Below are 19,242 nucleotides of genomic sequence, written 5' to 3' on the forward strand. Positions count from 1 at the left end.
GTTGTGAGTCTACTGTTTTCTCACATCACTTTTGAACAGGCCTCAAGTGGACATTCAGGGAACTGCACTCTGTGGCACATCTACATCCTTAGCAGTGTGCATTCATCTGAGGCATGTTGTGGCAATTAGCAATAAAAAGACACATTACACATTTTTCTAGTTCCTATGTTGCCCTCTATATATGTCAACGCGCAGCAGCTGAGCATTAGAGTGTGGCTGAGACAAACAGAGAGGTGTCCACATACTATAGGTCATAAACTATGTTTTTTAACTGATGTGTGTTGCTAATTGTTCTTCTTCTTTGTGATCTTAAGTAAAGAAAATAGAAAAGCACATGAACATTAAAAGTTATCATGTTCTGCCACTGACCTGTTTCCGTTAATGAAGGCCTCTCCTCCAGTGGTAGACTCATCTCCTGTCAGCATCTTGAAGGTGGTGGTCTTCCCTGCTCCATTCACTCCCAGCAGTCCGAAACACTCCCCCGGCCGGACGCCCAGACACAGCCGGTCCACAGCCAAGATATGACCCATCTTCCTGGATTTGTAAACCTGAACACAGGGACATACCAGTGTTTTAGTAAACCAACGCTCCTTAACTGTATAAATCATGTATATTCCACAGATAAAATGGGTGTTTTACTGGTAGGTTAAATTGATTATTCAGTATTGGAAACAGGGGTGGCACTCATTTCTGGCAGTAAACATAAACAGTTGTTTGCTTCTAATTCACACTATTTGACATAGTGATGTCATTATGTCCGTCAAGTAAACAAAGGAGTAATTTTAACGCTACAATGTTTGAGTGAAATATGTATTTGTGTGCACATTTCTGTAGAAACAAAACAGTTGCTTCTTGGAATGTTCTACATTTTGAGAGCTAAAGGATCCAATGTGTTTTTAAACGGAGCAGAAATATAACTAGTCTCCCACTTCAAGTATCTTCAAGTCATATTGGACTCGAACTTGACTTTTAAGAAATACATTAAGAAAGTATCAAATACCATTAAATTCAACTTGCAACATTTTAAACAAATTAGACCTAAAACTTAAACTGTCCATGCTGCAAAGTCATACCTCCATTGTATGATTCTATCCCACATTGAATACTGTTTGACAAACTGGTCGTTTGCTTGAGCCACAAACCTGAAACCCATAGAACAGCTGTACAAAAGAGCTATCCAGGTGTTTGACAGAAAGCCACATTCATACCACCACTGTACCATCCTTGATAAACACCATGTCTTGAGTTTTGACAATTTTAAGTCTTTTAAAAGTATGTGTTTTTTTTATAAATGTTGACATGGACTGCCCCCCCCCCCCCCCTTAGGGGAACTCATCCACAGGAAACACACTGGACGCTGCACTAGGTCAGAAACCAGAGGAGACTGTGAAGTCCACCGCAGACGGACCACTTTTGGACAGACTGTCCTCTCCATTAAAGGCAGCTCATTGTGGAATAGCCTCTCAACTGAGATACGGGATCGTCCCACTCTCAATAGCTTTAAAGGTCAACTCAAAGAATGGTTGAGAAACAAACAGATGTCCAATCACCGCTAAATGCACTTTAACACAGGGGTATCTCCTCTCGCACTTTATGCAGCACTTTTATCTTCTCTTGCACTTTACATATCATAGCTGCTACATTGTTTTGCCATGTGGTAAATGCTTGTGTTTGCTGCTCATGCTCTTCCTGCATATTTATTTTTGCTATGTATATACTGTGAGAGAATATTTTAATCCGATCTGTGTACTTAGAGGTCCTCAGTCTTTCTGTAAAAATGTTAATCACAAAGTAATGCTTTTTGGTAAACCGCATATATTCCTGCCTGTAATGTGATCCTGTGTGTAACTTCTCAGGAAGACACAGGTCAAGAGGTCATCTGACTTCCTGTGGGGGAGAAGCTTGGCTCATGTGGGTTTGCAAGACAACGAGTCTTTGTCTCTCTATCTGGCTTGCATTAAAGGAAAACCCGCGTGTTTTAGGGCCCTCCTCTTCTCATGTATAGATGTGTTCCTGGCTCCTTTGGCTTCAGAGTTTGCCTGGTGTCCCACAAAGAAGTTGTGCATATACCTTGTGAATTCTCCGGCCGTAATATACTTTCAATAAATGTCAATGTTTGACTAAAGCGAATCCAGCTTCCATTCCTTTCACGAGCATTGGCTCAGCATTGATAACAGAAGTTTTCCTAACAAATTGGCGTTGTCGGCAGGATATCAATACATCTTCAGAGACTGGTAAGTGTAATTTCAAATCCACATTTGGACATTGCCTTGCCAGAATCTGTGATTGACGATATCCTAAAATTACCTGTGAAACTGAGCGGTTGTGTTTCATTTTGGTTAATGAACATTTGGCAGATTGCCTCTGTGCATGCTGCTTGGGACGAAATTACCATACAAGCATGCACAGCTTATGTTCAGAGTAACCTTAAAGAAAGGCATCCGTAAAGTGGAACTTCTGTTTAAAAGCAATGTAGAGATTTGTATTGAGACGAGTCGCCGAATTCTGGAGATTTCAGCGGTCAAACTGGTTAAGTCAACTCGCCTCGAATCTGCCTGCACGCTGCTGCTGCAGGTAGTGTGTGTGATTTATCCCCCCCCCCCCCCCCCCCCCTGCGGGGAGCTGCAGGCAAAGAGGAAGAAGCACAGAGTGCCACATATTCTTTTTCTCACACCATTACCGATTTGGAACTAAACAAAACGGTCTAAAAAGCATTTATTTTGTCTGCGACCGTTTTCTACGATTTTGCTGGCAAAGCTGGGGCAGACAACTAAGTGCGTGCGTCGCCTGGCGCGCCGCAGTCTCCTACTTGCTGGAAGAAACTGGGCGCATTCCCGGGATGCACACATCAGAATAGGTTAATTGGTCATTAATGGGAAGGGTGGGACGCGATAATGTGACAATAGCGCTGTGTTTCATAACTGATGAGTTGTTAAATTTGGCTATTATTGGAAAGGGTACTGGATAAATTAAAAGCCTCCGCTCTCCGGATCGGGGAGGGCAGAGCACCACTAAATTAGCATAGTGGTTGTTGATTGAGAATAAAGTGGTTATTACTCTTCAACAGATTCCGTTCTTAGCACTTGTACAAGTATATATGGGTAAGAAGGCACTCATATTAAACAGATATTTCCCTACCCCCGCTGAAGTTTCCCTAATTCGGATTAAATTAAGCTGGATGAGTTTAGCTGTCACCTGATAATTGTTGCGGGTTCATGTTTGTTTGTATAATTGTTTCGTGTTTGTTTGTCTACCCGCCGTCTTGTGCATCATGCTTTGTAACAACTAATAATGAATCAGTCCACAGCCAGGGTAAAATGAACTAAACTTTAGTTATCTCACCAAAAGTAAATGACTTGAGAAAAATGGATGATGTAGGGATGTAAAGCAAAATTATACATTGTAATATAAATGTTCTGTAAAAGGAAAATAAATAGCAAAAGAGTGTTTTTATGTCCTGCGTCTGTCTTACACCCGGGAACCTCAGAGGCATCACTGCGGGTCATAAATACCAGGCCTGAGGAAATCAGGGTTGAAAAAATAAAAATAAATCTGTCTGCTCAAATAGGTCAATGTTGTATTATTTGTTTCATTTATTCTTAATCTATGTATTGTGTGGTAATAATGAAAATAAAAAAACGTAATGTATTGAACACATTCCGAAACAAAGCAGATTAGCAGAATATAATTGTGATTGGAACCTTTTGCACTGTTGCTGCAAAATGAAAACTTTTTGATTGTCTGTTCCAACTGGCCACTGGAATAAGATAATTGATATAAATTGAAGTTCAATTACAGTTTTTAAATATAGTTTAACATTCTTTATTAAACTGTTTCAAATTATTTCTAGTCAAAATCTCCCCCTTTCTCTGCTCTGCTTGGTGCTGCAGAAGAAGAAAAAAAAACGCAAGACACGGGGTCAGAGACAGGCGTGACCTCTGGAAGGAAAAGATCATCTGAAGCAGACCACGGCACGGCGCGTTGGGGGTTTTATGGCCTCAGCACAAAGGAAGATCTAATTGCAGCAGTCAGTTTATAATTTTGGCAGCACTGTTGAGCATTTTGAAAATGTATTTTCATGCCTCTGTGCAAGGCTTAGTCTTTCTATCTGTATAGCCACTGGTGTTAAGTAACTAAGTTCATAAACTCAACAAGTACTATACTTGGGCACAATTTTGAGATACTGGTACTTTATTTGAGTATTTAAATGTTTTGCTACTTTATTCTTCTACTCCACTACAGTTCAGAGGTACATGGTGTATTTCTACTCCACTACATGTATTTAATACCTTTTAGTTACTTTCAGATCTGGATGAATGATGCAAAATATAATCAAGTGTTGAATCAGACTTTAGTTCCACCTGGAGTAAATCCACCAGCTACCCTGCAGTATACAAAGTCATTCAAACTAGCTGCACCTTTACCAGCTTTGAGAACACTTTCATGATCAATCATTATAAAACATATCATATATAGTATTCTGAAATAAACCAATCTGCACAGTGACTACTTTTACTGTCGCTATTTTCACTATATTTTGATGACAATACTTTTATACTTTTACTTGAGTAACATTTTGAATGCAGTACTTTTACTGTAACTTAGTATTCCTACACTCTGGTACTTCTACTTTTACTCAAGAACAAGATCTGAGTACCTAAGCTAACGTTAGCCAGAAACCTTCCATTTTGACACACAGAACAATGGGGGCTATCCACCCGCATCCACAATGTAAAGTAATTCACACAGCCTCTTCCATCTGTGAGGAGCAGCAGGTTCAGCTTCATTTAAATATGTCGTGTAGTAATAGATGGATTTATTTTTCATCTCAAGAGAGAATGTGTATTTTATGTTAGTATTTCAAAAAATCTCCTGGGGGAGAATCCCCCCAGACCCCCTGCGGGGGTTGGGTTTTCAGCATGTCAACTCTTTTACCTGTGGGGAAATTGCAGGATTGGCTCCAGGTCGCCCTTTTTATTTACTACAAGACAAATGTGCCTTTTTATTTCATACAGTTCAATTTGGATTGAGACAGGGAAATAATCTAAACATCACGCGTGGCGTTTCACTGTCAAGGGGAGATATAGCGTGTATGTAATTACATTTCTAATGCTGATATGAGCCCACCACTGTATGGGTTAGCCCTACCATAGATTACCCAACACAAATACTCGGGAGCCGATAAGTCAATTAATTGCTTATCGCGACAGGCAAACAATAAAACAGTGGAAACAAACATGTGTTTGACTTTCATTAGTGAATGAAACTGTGTGCCCTTTATAGTCTGTGTCCAATATTGTGTATTTGTATATATATTATATATATATATCCTAAATATATGCTAAGCTCCCGCTACTGACACGATAGCAGTCACTTCGTGCGCATGTGTGGAATTAAAACCCATGATATCAAAATCTCACTCCAGCCAGGTACCCAAAGTTAGCAACCCTGTCCATACCCCAATAATATTTTATTGCAGATCTACATGAATCACACAAACGACCTATTTTGGATTCAAAACGGCAAATTTCGCCAAAAGATGACAAGTTTGCATCCCTGCTTGTTATCGTTTTCATCACAGAGCTGGGAAAATGGTGTATTGATTACTGATCTGTGCAAGTCAAATTTGTTAACTGACTTTAGTTCTAATGTTAATGTTAATTTGATTTCAACCCATAAGTAATTATTTAAATTAACTCAACATTCTACATGATGGATTAGTGTTCCACATTTTTCCCACTAATTTGTTTATGATTAGGCCAATGGTAAAGAGAGACATTGATGACCCTGTGTCCTTTTTGTTAGCACGTGGTTCCATTTTGCCTATGGCTTTGGACAGCTTCACTAAGAGTCACCCAGCTCTACCCTGCTACAGTCCGGCTGAGTGCAGTCACAGAGATGCTATGGCTGCTCTACATGACATTAATGGTTTGGTCCGAGAATGGGCACCATTTCCTGCTCCCAGAGAGAATGACGGGCCTCAAACTGGACTGTACAGCCGTTGATACTGTCTCACGTGGGTCTGCTCCCCCCCACCGAGCCATGAACTGAAAGCTTGACGTCTGCTCTGAACACTTGGAACTGTCACACCAGCACCAACCCTTGGGTCAGTTAGATGAGACTAACGGCTTCACTTAGGGCATATGGGTCAGAAATATGACTCTCGTTACCACGGAGTGGGTTGTTTGTTTTTTAAGGCTATTCATACTGCTATGCAGAGTGAAGAGCCCCTACTATTTTTAGTATAGGCCTAATGTCAGGGGCCTCTTACTGTCTACTTCTGCATGTATTCACATTATATGGACCATTTTTCCACCTGGTGAAACTAGAGGCTGCACGGAACTCAGGCTACAATACAACCATTTTTGTTCTGCTCTAACGATTCAATTTATAGATTCTACATCAAAATAGTTCGTTTTTATTGTTTCCAATGATAACGTCACCTTAAGTGGAGGAATGCAAACCTGTTTTCAAATGTAAGGTTTTGAATTTCTTTGACATTTCTCAGTAATGACACCCTCAGACGCCCACTATCATTTATGCTATGCCTTCAGTGGTAACTCAGATGCTTACATGGACTTGTATGTTTTACTTCATATCTAACAGAAGTAAGATAGAAAGAGATGGGGAAGTGAGTAAAGAGGGAGATGAGGAAGAGAGAGGGATGAGAAAGAGAAAATAGAAAGAGATGGGGAAGTGAGTAAAGAGGGAGATGAGAGGGAGATGTGGAAGAGAGGGATAGGAAGGAGGAGAGATATTTGCGAGTTGCATACTGACTCTGAGTTTTCTCGATTAACAGCTTATATAGACAATACCATGCTTAAATAGACTCCTAAGTTATTATTTCATATGTGACAATATGTAAGAAAAGGGAGGGAAGAGTCAAATTATATTGAGCAATTGATTTCATATTGGAACATTCATTTCTCAAACCTATGTTTTATGGAAGAGGAAATGTACTTCTGATAAACTAATCCTTTATCAAACGGTAAATGGTGAATTAATATAACATCTAGAATCATTGAGAAAGGGTTATATCCACAGGGACTAGCTCACCTTTAACTTAAAATAACATTTCTCTGCTTGGACTGATGAGTATATGATTCTTGCATGTTAAATGACTAACACAAACCTTACATTTATAATGTGCATGTGTTAGGAAGGCTCCCAAATCATTCTGAGGGGCCTATCCTATTTTTGTAATTGAATGATAATGTGCTAATCCATTACTTTGAGTTGTCTGCACTCAGGAAAACATCCCTATCAAGTGTTAAACAGCTCTGAAGGCCAAGGGTCAGAGAGAGAATCACACTCTGCGGCTGCAGAGAGCAACTTATCCACGGGCAAGGAGGTCGTTCGAGATGAGAGGATTCTAATCTTCAACTTTCTGATGAGATGGGATGCTTCTTCATCTTTCTGCTCGGTGGGCTCAGGCAGACAACTCTACAGGACGAGCGATGGTTTCAGAGGCATCTGGATGTGCCACTTGGAATAGGCAGGTGCACTGCTCTCAAGCAGATAGCAGAAGGAATGCAGGCAGATGAGCCTCTGTTTCACTGGGAGATCATAAAGTGCTCACTGAATTGAGCCACAAAAGCAGAGCAATTGGGGGGGATTGAGATATGGCGCTCTGATGAAGAAGAGTTTTGAGCCAATCAGCACCTCAGTGCTAATCTACAGATAATTGAGATATGGCGCTCTGATGAAGAAGAGTTTTGAGCCAATCATCACCTCAGTGCTAATCTACAGTATCAGGATGCCTTTACACACCAGACATTCTGTGTCATAAAGAGAGGAGGAGAACGAGTCAGGAGGACATGTTCTTCAAGCTCTGGTACAAAGATAACATTTGAATTGAATGACCAGATGATTACAGATGTACAATTAATGATTGTTTTTGTATTCCCAATGAACAGATATGTGTTAAATAGTGGTGATAAATATATTTTGTCAGATCAGATTACACTTTCACACTAAACAAATAAATAAATTGATATTTTCAGATTTATAAAGTATTGAACAATAAGATATTTCTAATATTATAACAGACAATGTTACTATCCGTAATCATTACCAGGTCAAATGTACAACGAGGAAACCAGATTACAAGGCTCCCAATTCAGCGATTGAAATTGATTACAGTTGATGCTCTGAATAAAGAACAGATGTTTTGATTTTTTCCTTTTCAGGTTGTTATACAATAAAATGTCTGATTCTTCCTTTTCAGATTTTTAAACATTTTGAGAATTGTTTAGTTTTCCCTTCAGATTTTGAAATGACATAATGATTGATAGTTGAAGTAATGTAATGATGTTATCATGCCTTACTCTTGAATAAAGCGTAATGAAGTAAACGTAAAGTAATGTTAAAGATTGAGGACACTGTAACTTTACAGATTACAGATTGATCGATTCATCACTGTGAATTTATACCTTAACTAGGAACCTTAGCTGGATCTCTCATGATTCTGATTTATACCTCAATTGATTTCTCATAATCCTAAATTATACCTCAATTGATTTCTTATAATCCTAAATTCTAATTGTGTTTTAATAAGTAATTGCCTTGAAGTAAATCTTTGAGATGTAAACTGATTTAGAATTTGTGTTTGATGAATGAGATTAACTGAGTGATAAATGATAAAATATCTTATTTTTGAAACATATATTTTGCAATTATATTTTTGTATTCCATGTGTTTATTATTGTGCTTTTGACAAAAGATGCCAAGCACTGAAGAGAGATGATTTTTCTATTATGATTGACTGTGTTCAATCATGGTGATTGAAGTGTTTTCAATCTTGTTTACTTTTGATGTAATTAATGTGAGTGAGCCCACACAACTCTGAAGACGCTTATTGATTTAAGTATTGACTGAAATATTCTTAGACTAATGTTAATTGGTTATCAATAGATTGATAAAAACAAAGGACTGTGAGAGAATATTTTAATCCGATCTGTGTACTTAGAGGTCCTCAGTCTTTCTGTAAAAATGTTAATCACAAAGTAATGCTTTTTGGTAAACCGCATATATTCCTGCCTGTAATGTGATCCTGTGTGTAACTTCTCAGGAAGACACAGGTCAAGAGGTCATCTGACTTCCTGTGGGGGAGAAGCTTGGCTCATGTGGGTTTGCAAGACAACAAGTCTTTGTCTCTCTATCTGGCTTGCATTAAAGGAAAACCCGCGTGTTTTAGGGCCCTCCTCTTCTCATGTATAGATGTGTTCCTGGCTCCTTTGGCTTCAGAGTTTGCCTGGTGTCCCACAAAGAAGTTGTGCATATACCTTGTGAATTCTCCGGCCGTAATATACTTTCAATAAATGTCAATGTTTGACTAAGGCGAATCCAGCTTCCATTCCTTTCACGAGCATTGGCTCAGCATTGATAACAGAAGTTTTCCTAACATATACATGTCACGTTCTTATATGTTGTATGTGACGGGACTACGGATGGAAATTAGCTCAAAGCTAAAATCCGGCTCATTTACACTTGTAAGCATTATTTTGTTTTAAAGTGTTCATCAATGTGCACTGTCCCGGTTCAAATAAACGATTAAATGAAAATGAACCTTTGTGAGGTTGTCGATCTTTAGCTTGTCATTGTCAGCGTCTCCTCGTAACACTCTCCGTCTCTCACAGGCCACGTCTACATCGTCATCATCTATTGGCTGGCAACTGACAGGCATCCTCCTGTGCACACACACACACACACACACACACACACACACACACACCACACACACACACACACACACACACACACACACACACACACACACACACACACACACACACACACACACACACACACACACATTAAGTCTGAAGGAGTGACAGTAAATCCTGACATTCCCCACACTCGTAGAAACAAACAGGACTCACGGCGGCTTTCTGAGGAAGTTGTACTGGCAGAGGATGGTGATGAGGAAGCCAACAAAGCCTTCGATTGTCATGGCAACGAGCCCTCGCGTCACGATGTCCCACTCAAATGGAGACTTCATCTTGTCAAACTGGCCTGAAAGCACACCATTTATAAACGATTGATATCTTCTTTACTTTTCTTTCAAAAACATTTGTCTGTTTGAAAAGTAAAATAGTTAAAGGTCCACCTTGTTGAGGCCAACTTAAGGTTTATGCATTTCAATTTGTTACTGTCTAAAATACATACTTATTTAATTGTTTGTTTCATTTCATATTTCTGCAAATAAAGTAGATTTTGCTAGTAAAGTTATTATTATATTATTTTCATAAAAGAAAATGATAGGCACAAAAGATGAAATAACAATGATTCTAAATTCTAACATCATCCTGTTTGCCCTTATCATGGTACATTCAAATGTTGTTTTTTATGTCCCTTGTATCACACAAACACATACAATAATTATTCGGACTTCTTCACAATCACATTAAATAATCGTGAGAGAAACTAAAAACATTGCTTCGTTATAGGTGTACCTATTTTAGCGTAGTATTCATTGATGTACTCATTGTAAGCCATCTCCATCAGGCCATGTCCCAGGTTGTAGTTGGGGAAGATCAGGAAACAGGACTTTAGGTAACTGTTGATTCTTTCAGATCCTAAAGACATGAAGATAGTGGAGAAGTGATGTGAGACTACGTCTGATAATACTGCACAACCAAAGCTGAGGGAACAATAGTCAAACTGACCTTATCATGTTCAAAGAGCTGGAGCAGGAAGGTGGCAACAGTTGCAGTGATGCCTATGAAGAGGTTGATGACTATAAGGAACACGTAGGCTGTACTGGGCACCTCGAACCAGAAGGATGCTGGGTACATGATGGGAGTAATGGACCACCTGGAAGAAGAGACGACATATTGAAAGACAAAAACATGAAGACGTATTAATTCACTTTAAATTAAGAGGACACCTCTTCATCTAAAACGCTAAGTCAATGAGGAAGTGCCTCGAACCTGCGTTTTTTTGAATAATCAGTAATGGACTGCATTGGTTACAAATAGAAGTCAGTACGTTCAGAGGTCTATGAGAAAATGACCCTAGCCTCACCTGATTTATTACTTCAATAAACCTTTTCTGTATTGGTTCATATTCTCAAAGGCCAGATTCAAGAAGTCTGAAAAACAGCATGATTCATAAGCACAATTATGGTCCCGTTCATAGTATAAAAAGACAACAAAGCAGGGTATGCTTGAAGGGCCGGAATACCTTCTGATTTACATCTCGATTCCATGGCATTGCTGCGAGATGTTATTCATCATTCAGTACTAATAAAGACACTCCAAGCACTCCACAAGTACATTAAAGCACAAGCCTGATTCTTGCTAACTAAAACTAGCATCCCAATACATTTCACAATTCTTCCTTTCTTACAAAGCTAGCTAGCTTGTGTTAGCACCATCTCACTTTTGACCAGCTTCAACCTCTGTGATAAATATGGTCAACTTCACATTAGTTGAGTGACTATAATAAAACACTGTCTGCACTGGTGCACTTTTTCCAGATCTTATATTCAGGGAGTTTATTTGCTGTCAAATATCAGAATGAAAGTGTGGTCTGCAGTCACATTTCTTTTGAAGTTTCTACTTGAGAAACATAAGGAGAGATGCCTTGAATCTTCTTCTCCTTCTCTTTCTCTAATTTCTTGTCTTTAAACCACTTTTCCCCAAAAATCCATATCATGGAAGAATACAGTTACTCAGACCCAGGGCCTTATACTGATGAACCGTTGCTGCAGACAGGATGATGTTGGAAAAACACTGATTTTAGATCATGCACCGTGAAGGAAATCATTATTTGATCCCTAGCAGATTTAGTTTGTTACACTCTTACAAATAAATTAATAGTCTATCATTTTAATGGTAGGTTTATTTTGACAGTGAGAGTAAGAATATCAAAAAGAAAATCCAGAAATTGACATTATATAAAATATAAAAATGGTGGGAAATAAGTATTTGATCCCCTTGCAAAACATGTGTTAGTACTTGGTGGAGAAACCCTTGTTGGACACACAGAGGTCAGACGCTTCTTGTAGTTGGTCACCTGGTTTGTGAACATCTCAGGAAGGATGTTGGTCCACTCCTCTCTGAAGATCCTCTCCAAACCCTTCAGGTTTTGAGGCTGATGCTTGGCCTCTGGAAGCTTCAGCTCCCTTCCTGGGATTAAGGTCTGGAGACTGGCTAGGCCCCTCCCTCACCTGAATGTGCTCCTTCTTTAGCAGCTCCTGTGTTTCCTTAGCCGTATGTTCAGGGTCATTGTCCTGCTGGAAGACCCCTCCCATGACCATGTTCAGAGTCCTGGCTGAGGGAAGGAGGCTATCGGCCAAGATTGTATGGTACATGGCCCCGTCCATCCTGTCCTCGATGCAGGGAAGTGGTCCTGTCCCCTTAGCAGAGAAACACCCCAAAGCAGAATGTTTCCACCTCCATGCTGACCCCCCGTCAGACGGATGGTGTTCTGGGGTTATAGTCAGCATCTCTCTTCCTCTAACACGGCGTGTCGAGTTGATGCCAAAGATGTCGATGTTGGTCTCATCTGATCACATCCTCTTCTCCCAAGCCTTCTCTGAGTCCTTCAGATGTTCATTGTCAAACTTCAGACGGGCCTCTCATGTTCCTCTTGAGCAGGGGGCCTTCAGGCGCTGCAGGATTTGATCCATTAAGGTGTAGTGTGATACCAATAGTTTTCTTGGTGACTGTGCTCCCAGCTGCCTTGAGATCATTAACAAGTTCCTCCTGTGTAGTTCTGGCTGACCCCTCACCTTTCTCATGATCATCAAACCCCACGAGGCCAGATCTTGTGTGGAGCCCCAGCCCGAGGGCGACTGATGCTCATTTTGTGTTTCTTCCATTCCTGAATAATGGCACCAAGAGTTGTCTCATTCTCACCAAGCTGCTTTCTGATGGTCTTGTAGCCAGTCCCAGCCTTGTGCAGGGTTGCATTCAAATTGTCCAAAAATCAGCTCCTATCATCTTTTCCTATCCACTATTCCTTGACCTCTGTGTGAAACATCACGCAGTTAAGGGATAGTGGATAGGAGAATTTAAAAGGACTTAGGAAAAAAGACTGCAGTGCTTTGCGAATCCGACTGCACTTCAACGTGTTTATGATGAGCCAGCGGACGTCATAAATGTGCGTCTGCTGTGGGGAAAACTACAGTTTTGTATACAGCGAACTACATGGATGTTTAATAAGAACGGCGGACTAAACTCATCTAGAGACTCTGCACCGTGCTCTGATGGTGTTGTTTTATGCTTTATGAACGTGGGCAACAGAGAAACATATTCTTCATGAACAAGGTTGGAATTTAAATAAAAAAGTAAAGTGAAACTTAACTTATGTTCGTCACCCTCTCCCTCCGGTCCACACGTTAATACGTGTATTATAATGAATACATTTGTATTAAGATCTTTTCATACAATCCTACGTATTGGGATTCATGTGGATATTAATGTTTTATTCCTTAACATCTATCACTGTGTATATCACCATTCAAACATGTATTACAAGTTTAAGAAACCCCACACAGCTCAGTAAAGACTGTGAGATGTTGACTTTATTTGATCATTTCAGTAAAAACTAACGTTCATATTTCTCCTTTTGATTATTATAGTGTTGAACGTTCAAAACAAAGCACTTTGGCAACTTACCACATACGTTTGTAAATTACTTAATAAATATCGTAACTTTCATGATATTATTTCTCGGTCATGGTCGGTTGTTTCCGTGAACGTTGTTGTCACGGTATATGTTGCGGCCGCAAGGCATTGTGGGACAGCATTTTCTCCTCTCCTTTCATCAAGGAAGGTCCAGTGGTTCCTAAGCTAAAGGAGGTTATAAAGGAAGTTTCAAATCTCCTTTCCTATCATCTAGACTAGAGAATTTGAACAGCTCTTATCATGGCTGCCACTGAGGTACTTCCGGGTCATTTCACTCCGTTAGGAAGGTTCCTAAGCTAAATGGACTATTCGACCGCATCCCAGGTCTACAATCTTGTCCCTGAGGTCCTTAGACAGCTCTTTAGTCTTGCCCATGGTGGAGAGGTTGGAATCTGATTTATTGATTCTGTGGACAGGTGTCTTTTATACAGGTAACAAGTTGATATTAGGAGTACTTTCTTAAAGGAAGAGGATTTATGTAACCGGTCTGTGGGAGCCAAAATTCTTGTTGGTTGCAAGGGGATCAAATACGTATTTCCCACAGTTAAATGCAAATTCATTTTGATCTCTTATATGATGTACATTTCTGGATATTCTTTTTAATATTCTGTCTCTTATTAGTCAAATAAAGCTACCATTACAATTATAGACTGTTGATTCCTTTGTAAGTGGGTACACTTACAAAATTGGCAAGGGATCAAATACTTATTTCCTCGACTGTAAATTAAACCACTCAGAGTTGACAGTGATGTTACAAGCGAGGTAAGCAAAAGGCCTTGTAACCTTCATATATTTTACATCTATATAATAGTTGCTCTTCCAGAGTGTGGAGGAGACATTGGGAGAGGGGCCATTACACAAGGAGAGCTGGGCAGTTACCCTGGTCCAGGTCTAAGAGGAAATCCATCAGGACACTAACTGCTGTCTCATCAGGAGCAGATGTGGTTGGGAGTGCATACAGGACCATGGGGGCATACACACTACTGAGCCCTATGATAAGTGGCCGTGATTGGATTGAAGTTAGTTGGAACAGCCTGTTGAATTTTTTTCACTTAGATTTTCTGTTGATTTTTAATTCCAGCCCTCATTGGGTTGATGAGTTTGGTTTCCATCACACAATGAATATCAGTAAAGATGTTCTACTTTAATATTGCGTTCATTAAGTGTTGACTTACAAACTAACCACAAACTAAATTCCATTCAGTTTTTTTTTAAATGTGGTGAACTGCCCCTTCAATAGAAGTGTAAGTCCACTAGACTACACTATAATGAGCCGTTAATTCCAGGTATAAACGCTGATAAGTAAAGATGTGTGCACTCAAAGGTCTCACCCGTACAGAAGAAAGAGAGAGAGGACTGCAGGGAAGTTAGTTGGTGATGTGTAGGCCGGCAGGTCAAACACAAACAGAATAATCACACAACATGTTGCAGGCACCAGGTAGTTCAGCTGAGGAGAGGGCAGACACACACTGAATTATTAAAAACACAAGAAAATCCACTGCCCTAACCTCAGTTACACATGCATTATTCTTTGTACAGTATTGACCTCAGGCTTTTCTCACCATGTCCCATATGTAATTAGCCAGCCAGTAGATGACAGGGTCACACCCGCTGACAAACTGCAGGTGTTTGGCCTTCGTGGATTTCTCTGCAACAAGGAAGACCACAAAGCTGGCCGGTACAAAAGACATGGCCACAATAATGAAGATGGCAATCACCACATCTGTCCCCTGGAGCCTGGAGATACAGGGAGAGGAGAAAGGAGAGAGAGGTGAGGAGCCTTTAGAAATTATTGTAAATGATAACCATCACAAGGCTATGTCTTTCCACCTTTATAACTCAGCCCAACATCATTTTGGGTTTCCCCTGGCTAAAACATCATAACCCCCACATAAATTGGCACTCTTGCAGGGTGGAGGGGTTGGGAAAGAAATGCTTAAATCACTGTTTAAAGCAAACAGTTGAGATGGACAGGGGAAGCAACACTGGGAATTGTAGGCAGGAAACAGACCAAAGGTTAGATCCTCCTGAATTACCTTCAGTCCCTTCCTGCTACCATGATCTAGGTGAGGTTTTTAGCAAATCCAAGGCTTTGGCTCTTCCTCCTCACCGTCCATTGTGCTATTGACCTGATTGCTAGGGTTCCTATTCCTAAAGGACCTGGGCAGCACGCCGGAGGGGCATCGCCGCCAGTTCTGGGCCATCCCCTTTGAGGACGCCGGCCATCCCTTCTCCTACGCGCAGCAGCTCCTCAATGCCGCGAGGCGCTGGCTCCGACCGGGACAACACTCCGCTGAGGACGTTGTGGAGCAGGTGGCACTGGAGCAATTTGTCGCAAGACTCCCGACATCGACAGCGAACTGGGTCCAGTGCCACCGGAAATGATTTTCCAGGCCGCTCATCATAACCCCATGTCAGGTCATCTAGGGTACGACAAAACACTACACCGGATCATGGCCCGATCTTCACAGATGGTGGTGCGCATCTTGCCGTGAATGTCAGTTGGTTAACCCGCCGGCTACCCCAAAAGCGCCTTTGCGACAACTCCCATTAATTGAGGTACCTTTTGAGAGAGTTGGTATGGACCTCATCGGGCCATTAGACCGGAGTGCACAGGGATATCGCTTTGTACTAGTCCCTAGTGGATTATGCAACACGATACCCCGAGGCGCACTGCCTCGCTGCGTAATATTTCTGCCAAGGCACTGTTTCATATAATCTCCCGAGTCGGGATCCAAAAAGAGATCCTGACTGAACAGGGCACATCGTTTATGTCACGCACACTACGCGAGCTGTATGAACTGATGGGCGGTCCCACTCAATCCAGACTAGCGTTTACCATCCACAGACCGACGGCCTGGTGGAGCGTTTTAACAAAACGCTAAAGAACATGGTTCGTAAGTTCGTTCACGAAGATAGTCGTAATTGGGATAAATGGTTAGACCCTCTGTTGTTTGCAGTGCGGGAGGTGCCCCGTCCTCCACAGGATTTTCTCCCTTTGAGCTATTGTTTGGCCAACCCTGTCTCCTAAAATTACGTTCCCACAGAACTAAACTGCATTCTCAATTACGTTTAGCTAGAAACATATTTTCTCCCACGTTACGTTTCTTATGAACGTATCTCAAATGCGTTTATTTTTCTACATATCTTTGCCATTTATTGTCTTGCTTATAATAATGATAATAGTCATTTATAAATATCATTTTAGAGCACACATTTGAAATCAGTAGGCGAGGCTGTAATTTCGCCAGCTGTTACTCTCATGAGCGAGGCAGAAAATAATAGTTGTAACATGCCAAAAAGCTGCTGTGTCGTTTGTTGCACCTCAAACATTAAAACAAATCCAGAGTTACGTGTTTCTGAACTTCCTCTAAGAAGAAAGGACAGTAACAGAAGATCTCTGTGGCTTCAGGCTTGATCGCTGTTCAAATGACAGCGTTGGTTTCCCCAAAGGTGGGCGGGGCTGTAAGGTGACGTAGATTTTACTCTCATCTATTGTTCAAAACCATTCTATTTATTCTAACGTAAATTACACGCCAGTGTTTTATCTTTTTATTTAGCGATTTGTTTTTGCATGTTTAACTGGGAATGTTTTCATGTTCGCTGACTGGATGTTTTAGCGGCAATGCACGTTGGGATGTGTTGTTAATGCAATATAATATCAGGAAAAAAAATCAGAGTTTAGGATGGCCGAAGACACTACACTACCCATAATCCCCAGCTATCGTTTGGGACTACAGTCCCGTTGACAAACCCCGTGATTAATCTTCAAGCTCTGGGATTGGATGTTGGAGTGGCAGTGCGCCAAGGTTACGCCGAGCGTCAAAGCTCTTTGAAATGGAACGAAACCACGGCAGACTATTCAAAACTGGACTCGAACGCCTCCCGAGAACTACACATGCTGGCTATTGTGTTTCGCAACATGTTCTCTATGGCACGTCTCTACTGGGAATTGTAGTTCTGCACATTTCTTATACTATCTACATAAATAATAGTATAATATCAGTTAAAAAGAAGTGCTTCAACATAGTTAACATTGCAGGAAAGCAATATATTAGACGTTAAGTACTTTTCAGGCTTAATATTTATCTGTAGATAGATACCCCCAAAGCTTTTTTCTTATTTGAAAGAAGACCTTAACCTAAAGTATTCTTTAATGTGTTAATAAAGGTTAATTAGTTTGTCTGTTTTATTGTAGAGATCACTTACAGTATCTTCTTGATTTTTTATATTCTATATTTCTATCATTGACCTTCTACTTTCCCCCTATGAAAGTATGTACTATTAAATATTCTTTTCATCAAATAACATTATTCAACAAAAATAACATTATTCAACAAAAATAATTCAATAACGTTCTTTAACCACTAGGCGGTGCACACAAGGTACACACAGCATACTAATAATAACTTTGTATTATTAGTGTAGGACACTTATGTATGTATAACATCTGAAGATGTGTAGTTTTTTCATGTTTTTACATAATTTTACAGGATATTGCTATACTATTTCTCATGTTTTCACTTCTACACATTAATATCTGATTTGTAAAACATCACAGACAGAAAGGTATATCCGTCTCATTTAATGGTAAACTATTGAAATTGTGATTCCATAGACGTGTCTCCCATCACCCAAATCCCCTGACTATTCTCTCAACTCAGTATTTACATTCTTATATTAAAAGAAAATCAGTAATATCTTTAAAAACTACAAGTCCGATTGGATCACATATAAAAGTCAGCCGAATTACTATTGATACTGCAAGGAGACGTATTTTGTGAAAATAAATGTAAGATGTTGTTTAATTGTTGATATATGTATGATCCACGTCACGTTTTCAGTTTTGGCAGCAGTTCTCCTGTTTGTCCAGAAGTCTTCTGATCAGGGCTCTATAAATAGAGAACTACGGCAGATGTGTAATATTTAATGCAGCCGAACCGTGTATCACAATGCCGTTATGTGATGACTTCCAAAGAGAAAAGCAAGAACACTCGGAATAAAGTATTATTTAAAAAAAAAAAAATGTTTTCGGATATCATATCGCATTAACATCATATCCCAACCAGCATTGTGGCTAAAACATCCATCAACGAGCTTCAAGCTGAGGATCTTGGGTAATCAGTTCAGTGGGTTTGTGGTGTGTATCGCTCGAAATGTCCCTTATAGGGCTACGTCTGTTTCCGGTGACTTTATTTACGGCTAAAAAGCCCAAGATTATAGAATTAAACGAATAAATAAAAACAAGGATAATTGTGTGTTATTGTTGAGTAAATAACAGTGTGTTATTTAGAAAAGAATAACAAATTAGAAGGAGAAAAAGATTTTTAAAAATACAGATTTCAGTATTTTGAGGCCCCATTTGTTTTCCTCACAGACGGCAAAAAAAGTCCGACATTATACGATTTAAAATAAAATAAATAAAAGATAAAACACTGGCATGTAATTTACGTTAGAATAAATAGAATGGTTTTGAATAATAGATGTGAGTAAGATCTACGTCACTTTACAGCCCCCCTACTTTGGGGAAACCACGCTGTCATTTGAACGGCGATCAAGCCTGAAGCCACAGAGCTCTTCTGTTACTGTCCTTTGTTCTTAGAGGAAG

The 19,242-nt window shown here is 40.0% G+C and overlaps 1 protein-coding gene across 1 annotated transcript in view; it reads right to left on the reverse strand.

Annotated features, from left to right (window-relative positions):
* abca2 (ATP-binding cassette, sub-family A (ABC1), member 2) overlaps positions 1 to 19,242 on the reverse strand; it is a 238,833-nt gene that overhangs the window by 11,365 nt on the left and 208,226 nt on the right. The window contains exons 36-41 of the mRNA XM_034208396.1: positions 14,966 to 15,081; positions 10,664 to 10,815; positions 10,455 to 10,577; positions 9,882 to 10,014; positions 9,569 to 9,689; positions 370 to 548 (exon numbers count right to left, since the gene is read on the reverse strand). Of these exons, the coding sequence (XP_034064287.1) occupies positions 370 to 548; positions 9,569 to 9,689; positions 9,882 to 10,014; positions 10,455 to 10,577; positions 10,664 to 10,815; positions 14,966 to 15,081 (824 nt within the window). The remainder of the gene's footprint in view (positions 1 to 369; positions 549 to 9,568; positions 9,690 to 9,881; positions 10,015 to 10,454; positions 10,578 to 10,663; positions 10,816 to 14,965; positions 15,082 to 19,242) is intronic.

This window comes from Gymnodraco acuticeps, unplaced genomic scaffold (assembly GCF_902827175.1).
Source record: "Gymnodraco acuticeps unplaced genomic scaffold, fGymAcu1.1, whole genome shotgun sequence".
Classification (NCBI taxonomy): Eukaryota; Metazoa; Chordata; class Actinopteri; order Perciformes; family Bathydraconidae; genus Gymnodraco; species Gymnodraco acuticeps.